General features: G+C 48.3%; 1 protein-coding gene across 3 annotated transcripts in view; it reads right to left on the reverse strand.

The window, feature by feature from the left end:
* The window catches only part of LOC120020745 (casein kinase I-like), a 65,271-nt gene that overhangs the window by 29,739 nt on the left and 13,297 nt on the right, over positions 1 to 22,235 (reverse strand). For all 3 annotated transcript variants that reach the window (XM_038964485.1, XM_038964484.1, XM_038964486.1), the window contains exons 3-5: positions 11,753 to 11,822; positions 6,471 to 6,619; positions 806 to 1,040 (exon numbers count right to left, since the gene is read on the reverse strand). In XM_038964485.1, the coding sequence (XP_038820413.1) occupies positions 806 to 1,040; positions 6,471 to 6,619; positions 11,753 to 11,822 (454 nt within the window). The remainder of the gene's footprint in view (positions 1 to 805; positions 1,041 to 6,470; positions 6,620 to 11,752; positions 11,823 to 22,235) is intronic.

Here is a 22,235-nt window from a genome sequence, read left to right on the forward strand (position 1 = left end):
CAGGTGAGTATTGATACTCATGTAGGGTGTAGTGCCCATCAGGCTGTTTACCTTTACCCAGGTGAGTATTGATACTCATGTAGGGTGTAGTGCCCATCAGGCTGTTTACCTTTACCCAGGTGAGTATTGATACTCATGTAGGGTGTAGTGCCCATCAGGCTGTTCACCTTTACCCAGGTGAGTATTGATACTCATGTAGGGTGTAGTGCCCATCAGGCTGTTTACCTTTACCAAGGTGAGTATTGATACTCATGTAGGGTGTAGTGCCCATCAGGCTGTTTACCTTTACCCAGGTGAGTATTGATACTCATGTAGGGTGTGGTGCCCATCAGGCTGTTTACCTTTACCCAGGTGAGTATTGATACTCATGTAGGGTGTGGTGCCCATCAGGCTGTTCACCTTTACCCAGGTGAGTATTGATACTCATGTAGGGTGTGGTGCCCATCAGGCTGTTTACCTTTACCCAGGTGAGTATTGATACTCATGTAGGGTGTGGTGCCCATCAGGCTGTTTACCTTTACCCAGGTGAGTATTGATACTCATGTAGGGTGTGGTGCCCATCAGGCTGTTTACCTTTACCCAGGTGAGTATTGATACTCATGTAGGGTGTAGTGCCCATCAGGCTGTTTACCTTTACCCAGGTGAGTATTGATACTCATGTAGGGTGTAGTGCCCATCAGGCTGTTTACCTTTACCCAGGTGAGTATTGATACTCATGTAGGGTGTAGTGCCCATCAGGCTGTTTACCTTTACCCAGGTGAGTATTGATACTCATGTAGGGTGTAGTGCCCATCAGGCTGTTTACCTTTACCCAGGTGAGTATTGACGCTCATGTAACGTGCGGTTCCCGTCAGGCTCTTGTGCTCCCTGTAAGGGATGTGTTTCTTGGTCTCAGGGTCGATGTACTCTTTGGCCAGGCCGAAGTCGATGATGTGGATGGTGTGCTGCCGCTTGCTGCCGGGCCGGCCAACCAGGAAGTTCTCAGGCTTCACGTCCCGGTAGATCAGACTCCTGGTGTGGACGAACTCCATCCGCGTGATCTGGGAGAGGGAGGAGAGGGATGAGAGAAAGGAGGAAGACGAGACAGACAGGGTGATAGAGATAAAGAGAGAGAAGCTATTTTAAAGCCAAGAAGAAAAATATATTACAACGATATGTTTTACTTTATAAAAGGACTGAATACTAAGTTAAGGACAGAACGGATCCAACTTCAATTAGCACGGAGGTGTGAAGTGAGAGGTGTCAAAGCCCTTGAGCCCAACAATGGCAGGAGAGACTCAAAGCCTAAAGCCCCCTCCCGCTGTCCAGAGGTCATTACAACACAGTACCCTCTGGATGTAAAAAATGAAAAGGCACGAAGAGTACAAAAATAAGGTGTTTAAGGGAAAATCAACCGACACTTTTTGCTGACTGTTATAAAAATAAGAACATAAGCAACTTAATCTTCCACACAGACCATCCCCTGGCATGGAGCTATATTAACCAGACCATCCCCTGGCATGGAGCTATATTAACCAGACCATCCCCTGGCATGGAGCTATATTAACCAGACCATCCCCTGGCATGACACAGTGCTATATTAACCAGACCATCCCCTGGCATGACACAGTGCTATATTAACCAGACCATCCCCTGGCATGGCACAGTGCTATATTAACCAGACCATCCCCTGGCATGGAGCTATATTAACCAGACCATCCCCTGGCATGGAGCTATATTAACCAGACCATCCCCTGGCATGGAGCTATATTAACCAGACCATCCCCTGGCATGGAGCTATATTAACCAGACCATCCCCTGGCATGGAGCTATATTAACCAGACCATCCCCTGGCACAGTGCCATATTAACCAGACCATCCCCTGGCATGGAGCTATATTAACCAGACCATCCCCTGGCATGACACAGTGCTATATTAACCAGACCATCCCCTGGCATGGCACAGTGCTATATTAACCAGACCATCCCCTGGCATGGAGCTATATTAACCAGACCATCCCCTGGCATGGAGCTATATTAACCAGACCATCCCCTGGCATGGAGCTATATTAACCAGACCATCCCCTGGCACAGTGCTATATTAACCGGACCATCCCCTGGCATGGAGCTATATTAACCAGACCATCCCCTGGCACAGTGCTATATTAACCAGACCATCCCCTGGCATGGCACAGTGCTATATTAACCAGACCATCCCCTGGCATGGCACAGTGCTATATTAACCAGACCATCCCCTGGCATGGAGCTATATTAACCAGACCATCCCCTGGCATGGCACAGTGCTATATTAACCAGACCATCCCCTGGCATGGCACAGTGCTATATTAACCAGACCATCCCCTGGCATGGCACAGTGCTATATTAACCAGACCATCCCCTGGCACAGTGCTATATTAACCAGACCATCCCCTGGCACAGTGCTATATTAACCAGACCATCCCCTGGCACAGTGCTATATTAACCAGACCATCCCCTGGCATGGCACAGTGCTATATTAACCAGACCATCCCCTGGCACAGTGCTATATTAACCAGACCATCCCCTGGCATGGCACAGTGCTATATTAACCAGACCATCCCCTGGCATGACACAGTGCTATATTAACCAGACCATCCCCTGGTACAGTGCTATATTAACCAGACCATCCCCTGGCATGGCACAGTGCTATATTAACCAGACCATCCCCTGGCATGGCACAGTGCTATATTAACCAGACCATCCCCTGGCATGGCACAGTGCTATATTAACCAGACCATCCCCTGGCATGGCACAGTGCTATATTAACCAGACCATCCCCTGGCATGACAGTGCTATATTAACCAGACCATCCCCTGGTACAGTGCTATATTAACCAGACCATCCCCTGGCATGACACAGTGCTATATTAACCAGACCATCCCCTGGCATGACACAGTGCTATATTAACCAGACCATCCCCTGGCATGGCACAGTGCTATATTAACCAGACCATCCCCTGGTACAGTGCTATATTAACCAGACCATCCCCTGGCATGACACAGTGCTATATTAACCAGACAATCCCCTGGCATGACACAGTGCTATATTAACCAGACCATCCCCTGGCATGGCACAGTGCTATATTAACCAGACCATCCCCTGGTACAGTGCTATATTAACCAGACCATCCCCTGGCATGACACAGTGCTATATTAACCAGACCATCCCCTGGCATGACACAGTGCTATATTAACCAGACCATCCCCTGGTACAGTGCTATATTAACCAGACCATCCCCTGGCATGGCACAGTGCTATATTAACCAGACCATCCCCTGGCACAGTGCTATATTAACCAGACCATCCCCTGGCATGACACAGTGCTATATTAACCAGACCATCCCCTGGCATGGCACAGTGCTATATTAACCAGACCATCCCCTGGCATGGCACAGTGCTATATTAACCAGACCATCCCCTGGCATGGCACAGTGCTATATTAACCAGACCATCCCCTGGCACAGTGCTATATTAACCAGACCATCCCCTGGCACAGTGCTATATTAACCAGACCATCCCCTGGCATGGCACAGTGCTATATTAACCAGACCATCCCCTGGCATGACACAGTGCTATATTAACCAGACCATCCCCTGGCACAGTGCTATATTAACCAGACCATCCCCTGGCATGGCACAGTGCTATATTAACCAGACCATCCCCTGGCATGACACAGTGCTATATTAACCAGACCATCCCCTGGCATGGCACAGTGCTATATTAACCAGACCATCCCCTGGTACAGTGCTATATTAACCAGACCATCCCCTGGCATGACACAGTGCTATATTAACCAGACCATCCCCTGGCATGACACAGTGCTATATTAACCAGACCATCCCCTGGCATGGCACAGTGCTATATTAACCAGACCATCCCCTGGCACAGTGCTATATTAACCAGACCATCCCCTGGCATGACACAGTGCTATATTAACCAGACCATCCCCTGGTACAGTGCTATATTAACCAGACCATCCCCTGGCATGGCACAGTGCTATATTAACCAGACCATCCCCTGGCATGGCACAGTGCTATATTAACCAGACCATCCCCTGGTACAGTGCTATATTAACCAGACCATCCCCTGGCACAGTGCTATATTAACCAGACCATCCCCTGGTACAGTGCTATATTAACCAGACCATCCCCTGGTACAGTGCTATATTAACCAGACCATCCCCTGGCATGACACAGTGCTATATTAACCAGACCATCCCCTGGCATGGCACAGTGCTATATTAACCAGACCATCCCCTGGCATGACACAGTGCTATATTAACCAGACCATCCCCTGGCATGGCACAGTGCTATATTAACCAGACCATCCCCTGGCATGGCACAGTGCTATATTAACCAGACCATCCCCTGGCATGACACAGTGCTATATTAACCAGACCATCCCCTGGCATGGCACAGTGCTATATTAACCAGACCATCCCCTGGCATGACACAGTGCTATATTAACCAGACCATCCCCTGGCATGACACAGTGCTATATTAACCAGACCATCCCCTGGTACAGTGCTATATTAACCAGACCATCCCCTGGCATGGCACAGTGCTATATTAACCAGACCATCCCCTGGCATGACACAGTGCTATATTAACCAGACCATCCCCTGGCACAGTGCTATATTAACCAGACCATCCCCTGGTACAGTGCTATATTAACCAGACCATCCCCTGGCATGACACAGTGCTATATTAACCAGACCATCCCCTGGCATGACACAGTGCTATATTAACCAGACCATCCCCTGGCATGGCACAGTGCTATATTAACCAGACCATCCCCTGGCATGGCACAGTGCTATATTAACCAGACCATCCCCTGGCATGGCACCGTGCTATATTAACCAGACCATCCCCTGGCATGAGAGAGAGAAAGAGAGAGAGAGAGAAAGTGAGAAAGTGAGAGAGAGGAAGTGAGAGTGAGAGAGAGAGAAAGTGAGAGAGAGAGAAAGTGAGAGAGAGAGAAAGTGAGAGAGAGAGAAAGTGAGAGAGAGAGAGAGAGAGAGAGAGAGAGAGAGAGAGAGGAAGTGAGAGAGAGAGAGAGAGAGGAAGTGAGAGAGAGAGAGAGAGAGAGAGAGAGAGAGGAAGTGAGAGAGAGAGAGAGAGAGAGAGAGAGAGAGAGAGAGAGAGAGAGAGAGAGAGAGAGAGAGAGGAAGTGAGAGAGAGAGAGAGAGAGAGGAAGTGAGAGAGAGAGAGAGAGAGAGGAAGTGAGAGAGAGAGAGAGAGAGAGGAAGTGAGAGAGAGAGAGAGAGAGAGAGAGGAAGTGAGAGAGAGAGAGAGAGAGAGGAAGTGAGAGAGAGAGAGAGAGAGAGAGAGAGAGAGAGAGAGAGAGAGAGAGAGAGAGAGAGGAAGTGAGAGAGAGAGAGAGGAAGTGAGAGAGAGAGAGAGAGAGAGAGAGAGAGAGAGAGAGAGAGGAAGTGAGAGAGAGAGAGAGAGAGAGAGAGAGAGAGAGAGGAAGTGAGAGAGAGAGAGAGAGAGAGAGAGAGAGGAAGTGAGAGAGAGGGAGAGAGAGAGAGGAAGTGAGAGAGAGGGAGAGAGAGGAAGTGAGAGAGAGAGAGGAAGTGAGAGAGAGAGAGAGAGAGAGAGAGAGAGAGAGGAAGTGAGAGAGAGAGAGAGAGAGAGAGAGAGGAAGTGAGAGAGAGAGAGAGAGAGAGGAAGTGAGAGAGAGAGAGAGAGAGAGAGGAAGTGAGAGAGAGAGAGAGAGAGAGGAAGTGAGAGAGAGAGAGAGAGAGGAAGTGAGAGAGAGAGAGGAAGTGAGAGAGAGAGGAAGTGAGAGAGAGAGAGAGAGAGAGAGAGAGAGAGAGAGAGAGAGGAAGTGAGAGAGAGAGAGAGAGAGAGAGAGAGAGAGAGAGAGAGAGGAAGTGAGAGAGAGAGAGAGAGAGAGAGAGGAAGTGAGAGAGAGAGAGAGAGAGAGAGAGAGGAAGTGAGAGAGAGAGAGGAAGTGAGAGAGAGAGAGAGAGAGGAAGAGAGAGAGAGAGAGGAAGTGAGAGAGAGAGAGAGAGAGAGGAAGTGAGAGAGAGAGAGGAAGTGAGAGAGAGAGAGAGACAGAGAGAGGAAGTGAGAGAGAGAGAGAGAGACAGAGAGAGGAAGTGAGAGAGACAGAGCGAGGAAGTGAGAGAGACAGAGAGAGGAAGTGAGAGAGACAGAGAGAGGAAGTGAGAGAGACAGAGAGAGGAAGTGAGAGAGACAGAGAGAGGAAGTGAGAGAGAGAGAGGAAGTGAGAGAGAGAGAGGAAGTGAGAGAGAGAGAGGAAGTGAGAGAGAGAGAGAGAGGAAGTGAGTGAGATGAAGTGAGAGTGAGAGAGAGGAAGTGAGAGTGAGAGTGGAGAGAGGAAGTGAGAGAGAGAGAGAGGAAGTGAGAGAGGGAGAGAGGAAGTGAGAGAGGGAGAGAGGAAGTGAGAGAGGGAGAGAGGAAGTGAGAGAGGAAGTGAGAGTTCCTACCAGCTGAATTGCGATCATGAGGACGGTCTTGAGGGAGAAGGTTCTGTCACACAGATCAAACAGGTCTTCCAGACTGGGTCCCAGCAGCTCCAGAACCATGGCATTATACTTCCCACAGGGCCCAAAGTAGAATACCTGGGGGACGCCCTCTGGAGATGGAGAGAGACACAGACAGTGTGAGTAAAACTGATTTAAAGAAAACAAGATGCTAGGGCTTGACTAGGTAGGTTGGATGTTGGGGCAAAATAATAACAATTTCTTCAGCAGGTGAAGAAACAGCTAAACTCAGCAAAAAAAATGAAAAGTCCCTTTTTCAGGACCCTGTCTTTCAAAGATAATTCGTAAAAATCCAAATAACTTCACAGATCTTCATTGTAAAGGGTTTAAACACTGTTTCCCATGCTTGTTCAATGAACCATAAACAATTAATGAACGGTTGTTAAGACACAGCTTACAGACGGTAGGCAATTAAGGTCACAGTTATGAAAACTTAGGACACTAAAGAGGCCTTTCTACTGACTCTGAAAAACACCAAAAGAAAGATGCCCAGGGTCCCTGCTCATCTGCGTGAATGTGCCTTAGGCATGCTGCAAGGAGAACTGCAGATGTGGCCAGGGCAATACATTTCAATGTTCGTACTGTGAGACGCGTAAGACAGCGCTACAGGGAGACAGGACGGACAGCTGATCATCCTCGCAGTGGCAGACCACGTGTAACAACACCTGCACAGGATCGGTACATCCGAACATCACACCTGCGGGACAGGTACAGGATGGCAACAACTGCCCGCAACAACAATTGCGGACAGTCTGAGCACCATCAGTGCTCAGACCGTCCGCAATAGGCTGTGAGAGGCTGGACTGAGGGCTTGTAGGCCTGTTGTAAGGCAGGTCCTCACCAGACATCACCAGCAACAAAGTCGCGTATGGACACAAACCCACCGTCGCTGGACCAGACAGGACTGGCAAAAAGTGCTCTTCACTGACGAGTCGTGGTTTTGTCTCACCAGGGGTGATGGTCAGATTCGCGTTTATCGTCAAAGGAATGAGCGTTACAGAGGCCTGTACTCTGGACCGGGATCGATTTGGAGGTGGAGGGTCCGTCATGGTCTGGGGCGGTGTGTCACAGCATCATCGGACTGAGCTTGTTGTCATTGCAGGCAATCTCAACACTGTGCGTTACAGGGAAGACATCCTCCTCCCTCATGTGGTACCCTTCCTGCAGGCTCATCCTGACCTGACCCTCCTGCATGACAATGTAACCAGCCATACTGCTCGTTCTGTGCATGATTTCCTGCAAGACAGGAATGTCAGTGTTCTGCCATGGCCAGCGAGGAGCCCGGATCTCAATCCCATTGAGCACGTCTGGGACTTTTTGGATCGGAGGGTGAGGGCTCTTCGCTGGCCATGGCAGAACACTGACATTGCCTTGGTGGAAGAGTGAGGTAACATCTCACAGCAAGAACTGGCAAATCTGGTGCAGTCCATGAGGAGGAGATGCACTGCAGTACTTAATGCAGCTGGTGGCCACACCAGACACTGACTGTTACTTTTGATTTTGACCTTTGTTCAGGGACACATTATTCCATTTCTGTTAGTCACATGTCTGTGGAACTTGTTCAGTTTATGTCTCAGTTGTTGAATCTTGTTATGTTCATACAAATATTTACACATGTTAAGTTTGCTGAAAATAAACCCAGTTGACAGTGAGAGGACGTTTCTTTTTTTGCTGAGTTTACTAGCCTCATAAACCAAGTGCTCGGAGTCCATTCTCACACCATGTGAAAAGGTCTTGAGCTGGGACAACATCAGTAACATGGCAAAGGGCTACGCACATAAATACAAAACACCTTTTATTCACTAGAATGGAAAGGGGAAGAACTAGACCAACAGTTTCAGTGGAATGAGTGAGGATCTACAACTGTAGCAGTGAAACTAAAATAACCTGGAGCTATACGTCAGACCACCTTTAGACTGCAGCTCTAACAGTCAGTCCACCTTCAGACTGCAGCTCTAACAGTCAGTCAGTCCACCTTTAGACTGCAGCTCTAACAGTCAGTCAGTCCACCTTCAGACTGCAGCTCTAACAGTCAGTCAGTCCACCTTCAGACTGCAGCTCTAACAGTCAGTCAGACCACCTTCAGACTGCAGCTCTAACAGTCAGTCAGACCACCTTCAGACTGCAGCTCTGACAGTCAGTCCACCTTCAGACTGCAGCTCTGACAGTCAGTCCACCTTCAGACTGCAGCTCTGACAGTCAGTCCACCTTCAGACTGCAGCTCTGACAGTCAGACCACCTTCAGACTGCAGCTCTGTCAGTCAGTCAGACCACCTTCAGACTGCAGCTCTAACAGTCAGACCACCTTCAGACTGCAGCTCTAACAGTCAGACCACCTTCAGACTGCAGCTCTAACAGTCAGTCAGACCACCTTCAGACTGCAGCTCTAACAGTCAGTCAGACCACCTTCAGACTGCAGCTCTGACAGTCAGTCAGACCACCTTCAGACTGCAGCTCTAACAGTCAGTCAGTCCACCTTCAGACTGCAGCTCTAACAGTCAGTCAGTCCACCTTCAGACTGCAGCTCTAACAGTCAGTCAGTCCACCTTCAGACTGCAGCTCTAACAGTCAGTCAGTCCACCTTCAGACTGCAGCTCTAACAGTCAGACCACCTTCAGACTGCAGCTCTAACAGTCAGTCAGACCACCTTCAGACTGCAGCTCTAACAGTCAGACCACCTTCAGACTGCAGCTCTAACAGTCAGACCACCTTCAGACTGCAGCTCTAACAGTCAGACCACCTTCAGACTGCAGCTCTAACAGTCAGACCACCTTCAGACTGCAGCTCTAACAGTCAGACCACCTTCAGACTGCAGCTCTAACAGTCAGACCACCTTCAGACTGCAGCTCTAACAGTCAGACCACCTTCAGACTGCAGCTCTAACAGTCAGACCACCTTCAGACTGCAGCTCTAACAGTCAGACCACCTTCAGACTGCAGCTCTAACAGTCAGACCACCTTCAGACTGCAGCTCTAACAGTCAGACCACCTTCAGACTGCAGCTCTAACAGTCAGTCAGTCCACCTTTAGACTGCAGCTCTAACAGTCAGTCAGACCACCTTCAGACTGCAGCTCTGACAGTCAGTCAGACCACCTTCAGACTGCAGCTCTGACAGTCAGACCACCTTCAGACTGCAGCTCTAACAGTCAGTCAGACCACCTTCAGACTGCAGCTCTGACAGTCAGACCACCTTCAGACTGCAGCTCTAACAGTCAGTCAGACCACCTTCAGACTGCAGCTCTGACAGTCAGACACCTATTCCTTCTACAGTACAGAGGGCTGCTGTTCCTGGGCTGATCCAGCCAGCCTGGTTCATTATGATGATAGAAATACAGTCTATATGATGTCACTGTTGGTGAGTCTCTGATCCACCTCTACGCAGACGACACCATTCTGTATACTTCTGGCCCTTCTTTGGACACTGTGTTAACAAACCTCCAAACGAGCTTCAATGCCATACAACTCTCATTCCTGCTTTTATATGCTAGTAAAACTAATTACATGCTCTTCAACCGATCGCTACCCGCACGCCCGACTAGCATCACTACTCTGGATGGTTCTGACTTAGAATATGTGGACAACTACAAATACCTAGGTGTCTGGTTAGACTGTAAACTCTCCTTACAGACTCACATTAAGCATCTCCAATCCAAAATTAAATCTAGAATCGGCTTCCTATTTCGCAACAAAGCCTCCTTCACTCATGCTGCCAAACAGACCCTCGTAAAACTGACTATCCTACCGATCCTTGACTTCGGCGATGTCATTTACAAAATAGCCTACAACACTCTACTCAGCAAACTGGATGCAGTCAATCACAGTGCCATCCGTTTTGTCCCAAAGCCCCATACACTACCCACCACTGCGACCTGTATGCTCACGTTGGCTGGCCCTCGCTACATATCCGTCGCCAAACCCACTGGCTCCAGGTCATCTGTAAGTCTTTGCTAGGTAAAGCCCCGCATTATCTCAGCTCACTGGTCACCATAGCAGCACCCGTAGCACGCGCTCCAGCAGGTATATCTCACTGGTCATCCCCAAAGCCAACACCTCATTTGGCCGCCTTTCCTTCCAGTTCTCTGCTGCCAGTGACTGGAACGAACTGCAGAAATCACTGAAGCTGGAGACTCATATCTCCCTCACTAACTTTAAGCATCAGCTGTCAGAGCAGCTTACCCATCTCTGTACCTGTACACAGCCAATCTGTAAATAGCCCACACAACTACCTCATCCCCTTATTATTTACCCTCTTGCTCTTTTGCACCCCAGTATCTCTACTTGCACATCATCATCTGCACATCTATCACTCCAGTGTGAATGCTAAATTGTAATTATTTTGCCACTATGGCTTATTTATTGCCTTACCTCCCTAATCTTACTACATTTGCACACACTGTACATAGATTTTTCTATTGTGTTATTGACTGAACGTGTGTTTATGTGTAACTCTATTGTTGTATGTGTCGAACTGCTTTGCTTTATCTTGTCCAGGTCACAGTTGTAAATGAGAACATGTTCTCAACTGGCCTACCTGGTTAAATAAAGGTGAAATAAAAAAAATAAAAAACTTAAATCTGTCATGGCCACAGATCTCAGTGGAAAACAACAAGACCATCTATTGATGTGTCCCAAATCTCACCCCATAGCAATGTGGTCAAAAGTAGTGCACTACGTAGGGAATATGGCTCTGGTCAAAAGTAGTGCATTACGTAGGGAATAGGGCTCTGGTAAAAAGTAGTGTTCTAATATAGGGAACAGGGCTCTGGTCTAAAGTAGTGCACTATATAGGGAATAGGACTCTGGTCTATAGTAGTGCACTATATAGGGAACAGGGCTCTGGTCTAAAGTAGTGCACTATATAGGGAATAGGACTCTGGTCTATAGTAGTGCACTATATAGGGAATAGGACTCTGGTCTATAGTAGTGCACTATATAGGGAATAGGACTCTGGTCTATAGTAGTGCACTATATAGGGAATAGGACTCTGGTCTATAGTAGTGCACTATATAGGGAATAGGACTCTGGTCTATAGTAGTGCACTATATAGGGAATTTGGCTCTGGTCTATAGTAGTGCACTATAAAGGGGATAGGACTCTGGTCTATCGTAGTGCACTATATAGCGAATAGGGCCCTAATCTAAAGTAGTGCACTATATGTCATTTCAGATGCAACCTAGGATTCAACACCATATTCTTACAACCTTCTATCGTCATAATTCACTGACCTGAACTCCCCAGCTGCTTATAGAACCTGTACTCCAGGTGGAGCTGTGGGGCCCGCGACTTGAGGGGCTCCTGGAAATGAGATAAACAACATGAGGGTTAGAGGATAAGTTTAGAGAAGGCAGGGATTATCTTTAGGTCTACGTACAGCTAGCAGAGAGAGAGTAGGCGGGGAGCATCTTTAGGTCTACGTACAGCTAGCAGAGAGTAGGCGGGGAGCATCTTTAGGTCTACGTACAGCTAGCAGAGAGTAGGCGGGGAGCATCTTTAGGTCTACGTACAGCTAGCAGAGAGTAGGCGGGGAGCATCTTTAGGTCTACGTACAGCTAGCAGAGAGTAGGCGGGGAGCATCTTTAGGTCTACCTACAGCTAGCAGAGAGTAGGCGGGGAGCATCTTTAGGTCTACGTACAGCTAGCAGAGAGCAGGCAGGGAGCATCTTTAGGTCTACGTACAGCTAGCAGAGAGAGAGTAGGCGGGGAGCATCTTTAGGTCTACGTACAGCTAGCAGAGAGTAGGCGGGGAGCATCTTTAGGTCTACGTACAGCTAGCAGAGAGTAGGCGGGGAGCATCTTTAGGTCTACGTACAGCTAGCAGAGAGTAGGCGGGGAGCATCTTTAGGTCTACGTACAGCTAGCAGAGAGTAGGCGGGGAGCATCTTTAGGTCTACCTACAGCTAGCAGAGAGTAGGCGGGGAGCATCTTTAGGTCTACGTACAGCTAGCAGAGAGCAGGCAGGGAGCATCTTTAGGTCTACGTACAGCTAGCAGAGAGTAGGCAGGGAGCATCTTTAGGTCTACGTACAGCTAGCAGAGAGTAGGCGGGGAGCATCTTTAGGTCTACGTACAGCTAGCAGAGAGTAGGCGGGGAGCATCTTTAGGTCTACGTACAGCTAGCAGAGAGTAGGCGGGGAGCATCTTTAGGTCTACCTACAGCTAGCAGAGAGTAGGCGGGGAGCATCTTTAGGTCTACGTACAGCTAGCAGAGAGCAGGCAGGGAGCATCTTTAGGTCTACGTACAGCTAGCAGAGAGTAGGCAGGGAGCATCTTTAGGTCTACGTACAGCTAGCAGAGAGTAGGCGGGGAGCATCTTTAGGTCTACATATAACTAGCAGAGAGTAGGCAGGGAGCATCTTTAGGTCTACGTACAGCTAGCAGAGAGTAGGCGGGGAGCATCTTTAGGTCTACCTACAGCTAGCAGAGAGTAGGCGGGGAGCATCTTTAGGTCTACGTATAGCTAGCAGAGAGTAGGCGGGGAGCATCTTTAGGTCTACCTACAGCTAGCAGAGAGTAGGCGGGGAGCATCTTTAGGTCTACGTACAGCTAGCAGAGAGCAGGCAGGGAGCATCTTTAGGTCTACGTACAGCTAGCAGAGAGTAGGCAGGGAGCATCTTTAGGTCTACGTACAGCTAGCAGAGAGTAGGCGGGGAGCATCTTTAGGTCTACGTACAGCTAGCAGAGAGTAGGCAGGGAGCATCTTTAGGTCTACGTACAGCTAGCAGAGAGTAGGCAGGGAGCATCTTTAGGTCTACGTACAGCTAGCAGAGAGTAGGCAGGGAGCATCTTTAGGTCTACGTACAGCTAGCAGAGAGTAGGCAGGGAGCATCTTTAGGTCTACGTACAGCTAGCAGAGAGTAGGCAGGGAGCATCTTTAGGTCTACGTATAGCTAGCAGAGAGCAGGCAGGGAGCATCTTTAGGTCTACGTACAGCTAGCAGAGAGTAGGCGGGGAGCATCTTTAGGTCTACGTATAGCTAGCAGAGAGTAGGCGGGGAGCATCTTTAGGTCTACCTACAGCTAGCAGAGAGTAGGCGGGGAGCATCTTTAGGTCTACGTACAGCTAGCAGAGAGCAGGCAGGGAGCATCTTTAGGTCTACGTACAGCTAGCAGAGAGTAGGCAGGGAGCATCTTTAGGTCTACGTACAGCTAGCAGAGAGTAGGCGGGGAGCATCTTTAGGTCTACGTACAGCTAGCAGAGAGTAGGCAGGGAGCATCTTTAGGTCTACGTACAGCTAGCAGAGAGTAGGCAGGGAGCATCTTTAGGTCTACGTACAGCTAGCAGAGAGTAGGCAGGGAGCATCTTTAGGTCTACGTACAGCTAGCAGAGAGTAGGCAGGGAGCATCTTTAGGTCTACGTACAGCTAGCAGAGAGTAGGCAGGGAGCATCTTTAGGTCTACGTGACCAATAACATCTGCTAGCCGTGCGTACGTGACCAATAGCATCTGCTAGCCGTGCGTACGTGACCAATAGCATCTGCTAGCCGTGCGTACGTGACCAATGACATCTGCTAGCCGTGCGTACGTGACCAATGACATCTGCTAGCCGTGCGTACGTGACCAATAGCATCTGCTAGCCGTGCGTACGTGACCAATGAGATCTGCTAGCCGTGCGTACGTGACCAATAGCATCTGCTAACCGTGCGTACGTAACCAATAGAGCCGTGCGTACGTGACCAATGACATCTGCTAGCCATGCGTACGAGACCAACAGCATCTGCTAGCCGTGAGTACGTGACCAAAAGCATCTGCTAGCCGTGCGTACCTGACCAATAGCATCTGCTAGCCGTGCGTACGTGACCAATAGCATCTGCTAGCCGTGCGTATGTGACCAACAGCATCTGCTAGCCGTGAGTACGTGACCAATAGCATCTGCTAGCTGTGCGTACGTGACCAATAGCATCTGCTAGCCGTGCGTACGTGACCAATGAGATCTGCTAGCCGTGCGTACGTGACCAATAGCATCTGCTAGCCGTGCGTATGTGACCAACAGCATCTGCTAGCCGTGAGTACGTGACCAAAAGCATCTGCTAGCCATGCGTACGTGACCAAAAGCATCTGCTAGCCGTGCGTACGTGACCAATAGCATCTGCTAGCCGTGCGTACGTGACCAATGACATCTGCTAGCCGTGCGTACGTGACCAATGACATCTGCTAGCCGTGCGTACGTGACCAAAAGCATCTGCTAGCCATGCGTACGTGACCAAAAGCATCTGCTAGCCGTGCGTACGTGACCAATAGCATCTGCTAGCCGTGCGTACGTGACCAACAGCATCTGCTAGCCGTGAGTACGTGACCAACAGCATCTGCTAGCCGTGCGTACGTGACCAATAACATCTGTGCTAACCGTGTGTATGTGATCAATAACATTTTATTTGATTAACTTGACATTTTTGCAGATTGTTTGAGCTGGTAATGTATCAATGTTTATTGTTTACAAATTAGCTATGACATAGCAAATAGCATCTATTGCACAACTTTGGATTTCACACCGGATCTCAAAATCAAAAGGTTTCGACCACTTGGAAGTTAATGAGCTGCTTTTCTCCTCCCGCTTTGACCACGCACCACGCCTCCTAAAAGTGAAATTATCAACCCTGTATATCTAAACAATCACCATATACACTGACTATTGCCAATGGAAAACCTGAACAAGTTACTAAATAAATAAAACCTGAACAAGTTACTAAATAAATAAAACCTGAACAAGTTACTAAATAAATAAAGCCTGAAGAAAATGAGTATGAAAATAACCTAAATTAGTGCAAATATGTTAAGTTGAGCAGAATCCTTTATATTCTTAAATTCCTCAAACTCCGCTCTTGACCTCTTAGGTCAGTTCCATAGTGTTTTCTCGTTCTTCCCCTCTAAATCAGGGACTGATTTAGACCTGGGACACCAGATCAACCCCCTCCTCTCTCCCCGGTCCTGTCTCGTACAACAGATCAACCCCCTCCTCTCTCTCCCCGGTCCTGTCTTATACAACAGATCACCCCCCCCCCCCTCCTGTCTCTCCCCGGTCCTGTCTTATACAACAGATCACCCCCCCCCCCCCCTCCTGTCTCTCCCCGGTCCTGTCTCGTACAACAGATCACCCCCCCCCCCTCCTGTCTCTCCCCGGTCCTGTCTTATACAACAGATCACCCCCCCCTGTCCTGTCTCTCCCCGGTCCTGTCTCGTACAACAGATCACCCCCCCCCCCCCTCCTGTCTCTCCCCGGTCCTGTCTTATACAACAGATCACCGCCCTCTCCTCTCTCCCCGGTCCTGTCTCGTACAACAGATCACCCCCCTCTCCTGTCTCTACCCGGTCCTGTCTTATACAACAGATCACCGCCCTCTCCTCTCTCCCCGGTCCTGTCTTATACAACAGATCACCGCCCTCTCCTCTCTCCCCGGTCCTGTCTCGTACAACAGATCACCCCCCCCCCCCCCTCCTGTCTCTCCCCGGTCCTGTCTCGTACAACAGATCACCCCCCTCTCCTGTCTCTACCCGGTCCTGTCTCGTACAACAGATCACCGCCCTCTCCTCTCTCCCCGGTCCTGTCTCGTACAACAGATCACCCCCCTCTCCTGTCTCTACCCGGTCCTGTCTTATACAACAGATCACCGCCCTCTCCTCTCTCCCCGGTCCTGTCTTATACAACAGATCAACCCCCTCCTGTCTCTCCCTGGTCCTGTCTCGTACAACAGATCACCCCCCCCCCCCCTCCTGTCTCTCCCCGGTCCTGTCTCGTACAACAGATCACCCCCCTCTCCTGTCTCTCCCCGGTCCTGTCTCGTACAACAGATCAACCCTGAATACCCGAGCAGACAAGGTGAAAGATCTGCCTGTGCGCCATTGAGCAAGGCACTGAACCCTAATTTGCTCCAGGGGTTCAGGACTATAGCTGACCCTGTGAAACAACACACTGCACTTATCTGGTGTGTGACAAAACATTTTTTATAATCAGGTAGAACAGAAAACCAGCTGTACTCCGGACCTCGTAGGGTATTGAGTCAGCTATCCTCCCAACCCTCTGACATTTGAGTGTCAGCGGTATAAAACCCCTGCATTAGGCTTCAACCAGGCATATGAACCGCCCCCTTGACCCTCCCTCTTGACCCGCCCTGGCCCCGACCTCTTGACCCGCCCTGGTCCCACCCCGCCCTGGCCCCTTGTCCTGCCCTGGTCCCACCCCGCCCTGCCCCCACTCTCTCATTCACAAACCCATGTTAAGTAACGGGTATTAAGGCACTGGAAGCTGTAATGCATGCATGTTCTTTTTCATAATGAATTATATAACTATAATCTGTTTGAGATAAATCCATCCCTCAGATCACGCTCATGAGAGAGAGAGAACAGATAGAGCTAGAGATGAGTCAGAACTATTCCTAAAAACAATCCCTCAAATCGGTTTCTGATTAATCATTTATTTCATTATTAATTTATTAACTAAATAAATGGCAATCACTGTGTACCTTATTCTCAATATAGGCTATGTGCAGTAGGTCAGATTGTCATTTTACATTTACATTTAAGTCATTTAGCAGACGCTCTTATCCAGAGCGAATTACAAATTGTCATCACCTGCCCTGGACCAATAACTGACAGGCCCTGTCAATACTGTAAAACATTTATCATTGTTGGTTTCCAGATACATGTAGTGACTTACGGGGTATAGTTTAACTAGAAAACGTCATGCAGCTTGACATTACGACAGGCGACCCCGTCTGACCGGGGCCACGGGCCCACAGGCGACCCCGTCTGACCGGGGCCACGGGCGACCCCGTCTGACCGGGGCCACGGGCGACCCCGTCTGACCGGGGCCACGGGCGACCCCGTCTGACCGGGGCCACGGGCGACCCCGTCTGACCGGGGCCACGGGCGACCCCGTCTGACCGGGGCCACTGGCGACCCCGTCTGACCGGGGCCACAGGCGACCCCGTCTGACCGGGGCCACGGGGCCACAGGCGATCCTGTCTGACAGGGCCAAAGTCAGAATAATGATGCATTATTTAAGGAGCAGGGTGGTATGAGGTAGACACTGGGGCCATACTGAAGGAAGCATTATGTTGAAGCAGACAGTCTCTGGGGCCGTACTGAAGGAAGCGTTATGTTGAGGCAGACAGTCTCTGGGGCCGTACTGAAGGAAGCGTTGAGGCAGACAGTCTCTGGGGCCGTACTGAAGGAAGCGTTATGTTGAGGCAGACAGTCTCTGGGGTCGTACTGAAGGAAGCATTATGTTGAGGCAGACAGTCTCTGGGGCCGTACTGAAGGAAGCGTTATGTTGAGGCAGACAGTCTCTGGGGTCGTACTGAAGGAAGCATTATGTTGAGGCAGACAGTCTCTGGGGCCGTACTGAAGGAAGCGTTATGTTGAGGCAGACAGTCTCTGGGGCCGTACTGAAGGAAGCGTTATGTTGAGGCAGACAGTCTCTGGGGCCGTACTGAAGGAAGCGTTGAGGCAGACAGTCTCTGGGGCCGTACTGAAGGAAGCGTTATGTTGAGGCAGACAGTCTCTGGGGCCGTACTGAAGGAAGCGTTGAGGCAGACAGTCTCTGGGGCCGTACTGAAGGAAGCGTTGAGGCAGACAGTCTCTGGGGCCGTACTGAAGGAAGCGTTGAGGCAGACAGTCTCTGGGGCCGTACTGAAGGAAGCGTTGAGGCAGACAGTCTCTGGGGCCGTACTGAAGGAAGCGTTGAGGCAGACAGTCTCTGGGGCCGTACTGAAGGAAGCGTTGAGGCAGACAGTCTCTGGGGCCGTACTGAAGGAAGCGTTGAGGCAGACAGTCTCTGGGGCCATACTGAAGGAAGCGTTGAGGCAGACAGTCTCTGGGGCCATACTGAAGGAAGCGTTGAGGCAGACAGTCTCTGGGGCCATACTGAAGGAAGCGTTGAGGCAGACAGTCTCTGGGGCCATACTGAAGGAAGCGTTGAGGCAGACAGTCTCTGGGGCCGTACTGAAGGAAGCGTTATGTTGAGGCAGACAGTCTCTGGGGCCATACTGAAGGAAGCATTATGTTGAGGCAGACAGTCTCTGGGGCCGTACTGAAGGAAGCGTTGAGGCAGACAGTCTCTGGGGCCGTACTGAAGGAAGCGTTGAGGCAGACAGTCTCTGGGGCCGTACTGAAGGAAGCGTTGAGGCAGACAGTCTCTGGGGCCATACTGAAGGAAGCGTTACGTAATAACAAGCAGGGATTATCAGAGCTAGATGACATCACGGTAGATTAGATGATTAATCTAACGGCGCCGGTCAGTCAGTACATGCTGCTGGAATATGAACCAGAGCAGAACTAATCTGGGAAGCAGTGAAACAAAAAGCTGAATCACAGACTACGGTAGGACCTGTGTACAACCTTTCAAATTAAACTGGTAAGATTTAATGTAGGGGGAAAAAATATGTTATGACGTGCAATTGCAAAGGTTCCAAGTCCACCGTCACTACGTAATAAAAGCGTGTGTGTGTGTGTGTGTGTGTGTGTGTGTGTGTGTGTGTGTCAGGACCACATTATCAGGACCAGAACGTCCTGACAAGTCACCAGAACGTCCTGACAAGTCACCAGAACGTCCTGACAAGTCACCAGAACGTCCTGACAAGTCACCAGAACGTCCTGACAAGACACCAGAACGTCCTGACAAGTCACCAGAACGTCCTGACAAGTCACCAGAACGTCCTGACAAGACACCAGAACGTCCTGACAAGTCACCAGAACGTCCTGACAAGTCACCAGAACGTCCTGACAAGTCACCAGAACGTCCTGACAAGTCACCAGAACGTCCTGACAAGTCACCAGAACGTCCTGACAAGTCACCAGAACGTCCTGACAAGTCACCAGAACGTCCTGACAAGTCACCAGAACGTCCTGACAAGTCACCAGAACGTCCTGACAAGTCACCAGAACGTCCTGACAAGTCACCAGAACGTCCTGACAAGTCACCAGAACGTCCTGACAAGTCAGGAAAACAAGAAACTTTTTGAGAAGTCAGGACCTTTTTCAATGCTATTTCAGGCTTCAGGTTAGGGTTATGGAAAACAGGACTTTGAATGGGAACACGTGTGTGTAAGCCGGTAATAACTGGCTTTTGGCCGTTAAAATTAATAAACCGATCAATAAAATTAGCACTGGCCAGGAGAAGGCGAAAAAAATAATTGCAAAATGCTTTTTATCCTATTCACTGATGTAAATAGACTTTGTTTAACATCGGTCTATGGGGAAATTTGCATAATTTAGTGTCACAGCTCTTTCCTGTCAGACAGCAGTTTTATAAGTCCAATCATTGTGCAACAATTCTAAATGCAATAGTATGTTAAAAATAGTTTTTTGGGCCACGGTTAAAAACAGCTATTTATTTTATTTCTCAGCTGATAATTAAAGCACCTTCCCCATTTAAATCTGGTTCAGGTTATTAATCAACCTACCAGGGTGTTTACAAACACTACAGGAACAAGATCATCCACATGTATCGATCACATTTCTACTAATACTGTAGAACATTATTCTAAAGCTGTATCCGTACCCATTGGATGCAGTGATCACAATATAGTGGCTACATACAGGAAAGCCTAAGTTCCAAAAGCTGGGCTTAAAATAGTGTATAAGAGATCATACAAAAGATTTTGTTGTGACTCTTATGTGGATGATGTTAAAAATATTTATTGGTCTGATGTGATTAATGAGGAGCATCCAGACGCTGCACTTATGAAATTGCTTCTTCCAATGATTGATAATCATGCACCTGTTAAGAAACTGACTGTTAGAACTGGTAAGGCTTCGTGGATTGATGAGGAATTGAAAAACTGTATGGTTGAAAGAGATGGGGCAAAAGGAGTGGCTAATAAGTCTGGGTGCACATCTGACTGATTGACTTACTGCAAATTGAGAAATGATGTGACTAAACTCAACAAGAAGAAGAAACTGTATTATGAAGCCAAGATCAATGATATAAAGAATGATGGGATTTTCTGTTGTTGTCGAGTACTTTAAATTAAATTATGAACAGAAAGACACATTCAACTCCATCTTTCATCGAATCAGATGGCTTATTCATCAAAAACCATTTGGATGTTGCCAATTATTTTAATAATTAGTTAATTGGAAAAGCGGGAAAACGTAGGCAGGAAATGCCAACAACTAACAGTGAGCCATCGTACTCATGCATAAAAAAAATAATTAAAGAAAAGCATTACAAATTGGAATGTTGTTAAGTTATTGGGAGAATGATGGTTGTAGATCAATAATGACAAACCTCCTGGCATTGACAACTTAGATGGAAAGCTACTGAGGATGGTAGCTGACTCCATAGCCACTCCTATCTGTCATATCTTTAATCTGACTCTATATCCACTCCTATCTGTCATATCTTTAATCTGAACCTAGAGGAAAGTCTGTGTCCTCAGGCCTGGAGGGAAGCCAAAGTCATTCCGTTACCCAACAGTGGTAAAGCGGCCTTTACTGGTTCTAACAGCAGACCTATAAGCTTGCTGCCCGCTCTTAGCAAACGGTTGGAAAAAATTGTGTTTGACCAAATGCAATGCTATTTCTCTGTAAACAGATTAACCTGTTTTGGCTGCAGGGGCAGTATTGAGTAGCCAGTTAAATCGTGCCCATTTCAAACGGCCTCGTACTCAATTCTTGCTCGTACAATATGCATATTATTATTACTATTGGATAGAAAACACTCTCTAGTTTCTAAAACCGTTTGAATTATATCTGTGAGTAAAACAGAACTCATTTGGCACAAACTTCCTGACCAGGAAGTGGAAAGTCTGAAAACTATGCTCTCTTCTAGGTCCTGCCTATAAATGGGCATGATACGTATTAGTATACATGCACGTCATACACCTTCCCCTGGATGTCAAGAGGCGGTGAGAGAAGAAATGGGGTGTTTATCTTGGTCTGAAGTGGAATAACAGCTCTTGGAATGACGTGTCACCCATTTCCTGTTTTCAGGAAGGCGCGAGAAGGAACCTGGATTTGCCTTCTGATAAGCTGCCGTTATGGCCGACTAATATCTCCGGCTTTGATTTTATTTGATACATGTGACCATATCATCGTAAAGTATGTTTTTTTCAATATAGTTTAATCAGATTATTGAAATTTTTTTGAGAGTTTTGCCGTGTTCCGTTCTCTTCCGTTTGTTGACATGGAGAGATTCGTGCCACTTGGCTAGTGTGCTTGCTAAATCGAGAGGGAAAGAGGCCGTTCTAAATCCAAACAACGATTGTTCTTGACAAAGGACCCCTTGTACAACATTCTGATGGAAGATCAGCAAAAGTAGGAAACATTTTATGATGCTATTTCATATATCTGTCGTACATGTGAACTAGTCGTCGGCGCCCAGCTTTTGGGTACTCGAAGCTGTATGTCGTAATGAAGTTATTTTTAGAATTCTAACACGGCGATTTCATTAAGAACTAATGGATCTATCATTTCCTATACAACATGTATTTTCAGTTATGTTTATGAATAGCTATTTGGTCAGAATATGTGTGTCAGAAAAAGTGTCAGAAAAAAATCTGGACGTTGTGGGAAAAAGTAGCTATAGTATAGAATAGTTGAGTGTCATAAAAATATCCGCACATTCTGGGAAAAAGATGCTACGTTAGCACAATGTATAACCACTGATTTCAGCTCTAAATATGCACATTTTCGAACAAAACATAAGTGTATGTATAACCTGATGTTATAGGACTGTCATCTGATGAACCTTATCAAGGTTAGTCAAAAATTAT

The sequence above is a fragment of the Salvelinus namaycush genome, chromosome 25 (genome assembly GCF_016432855.1).
Source record: "Salvelinus namaycush isolate Seneca chromosome 25, SaNama_1.0, whole genome shotgun sequence".
In the NCBI taxonomy this organism is placed as follows: domain Eukaryota; kingdom Metazoa; phylum Chordata; class Actinopteri; order Salmoniformes; family Salmonidae; genus Salvelinus; species Salvelinus namaycush.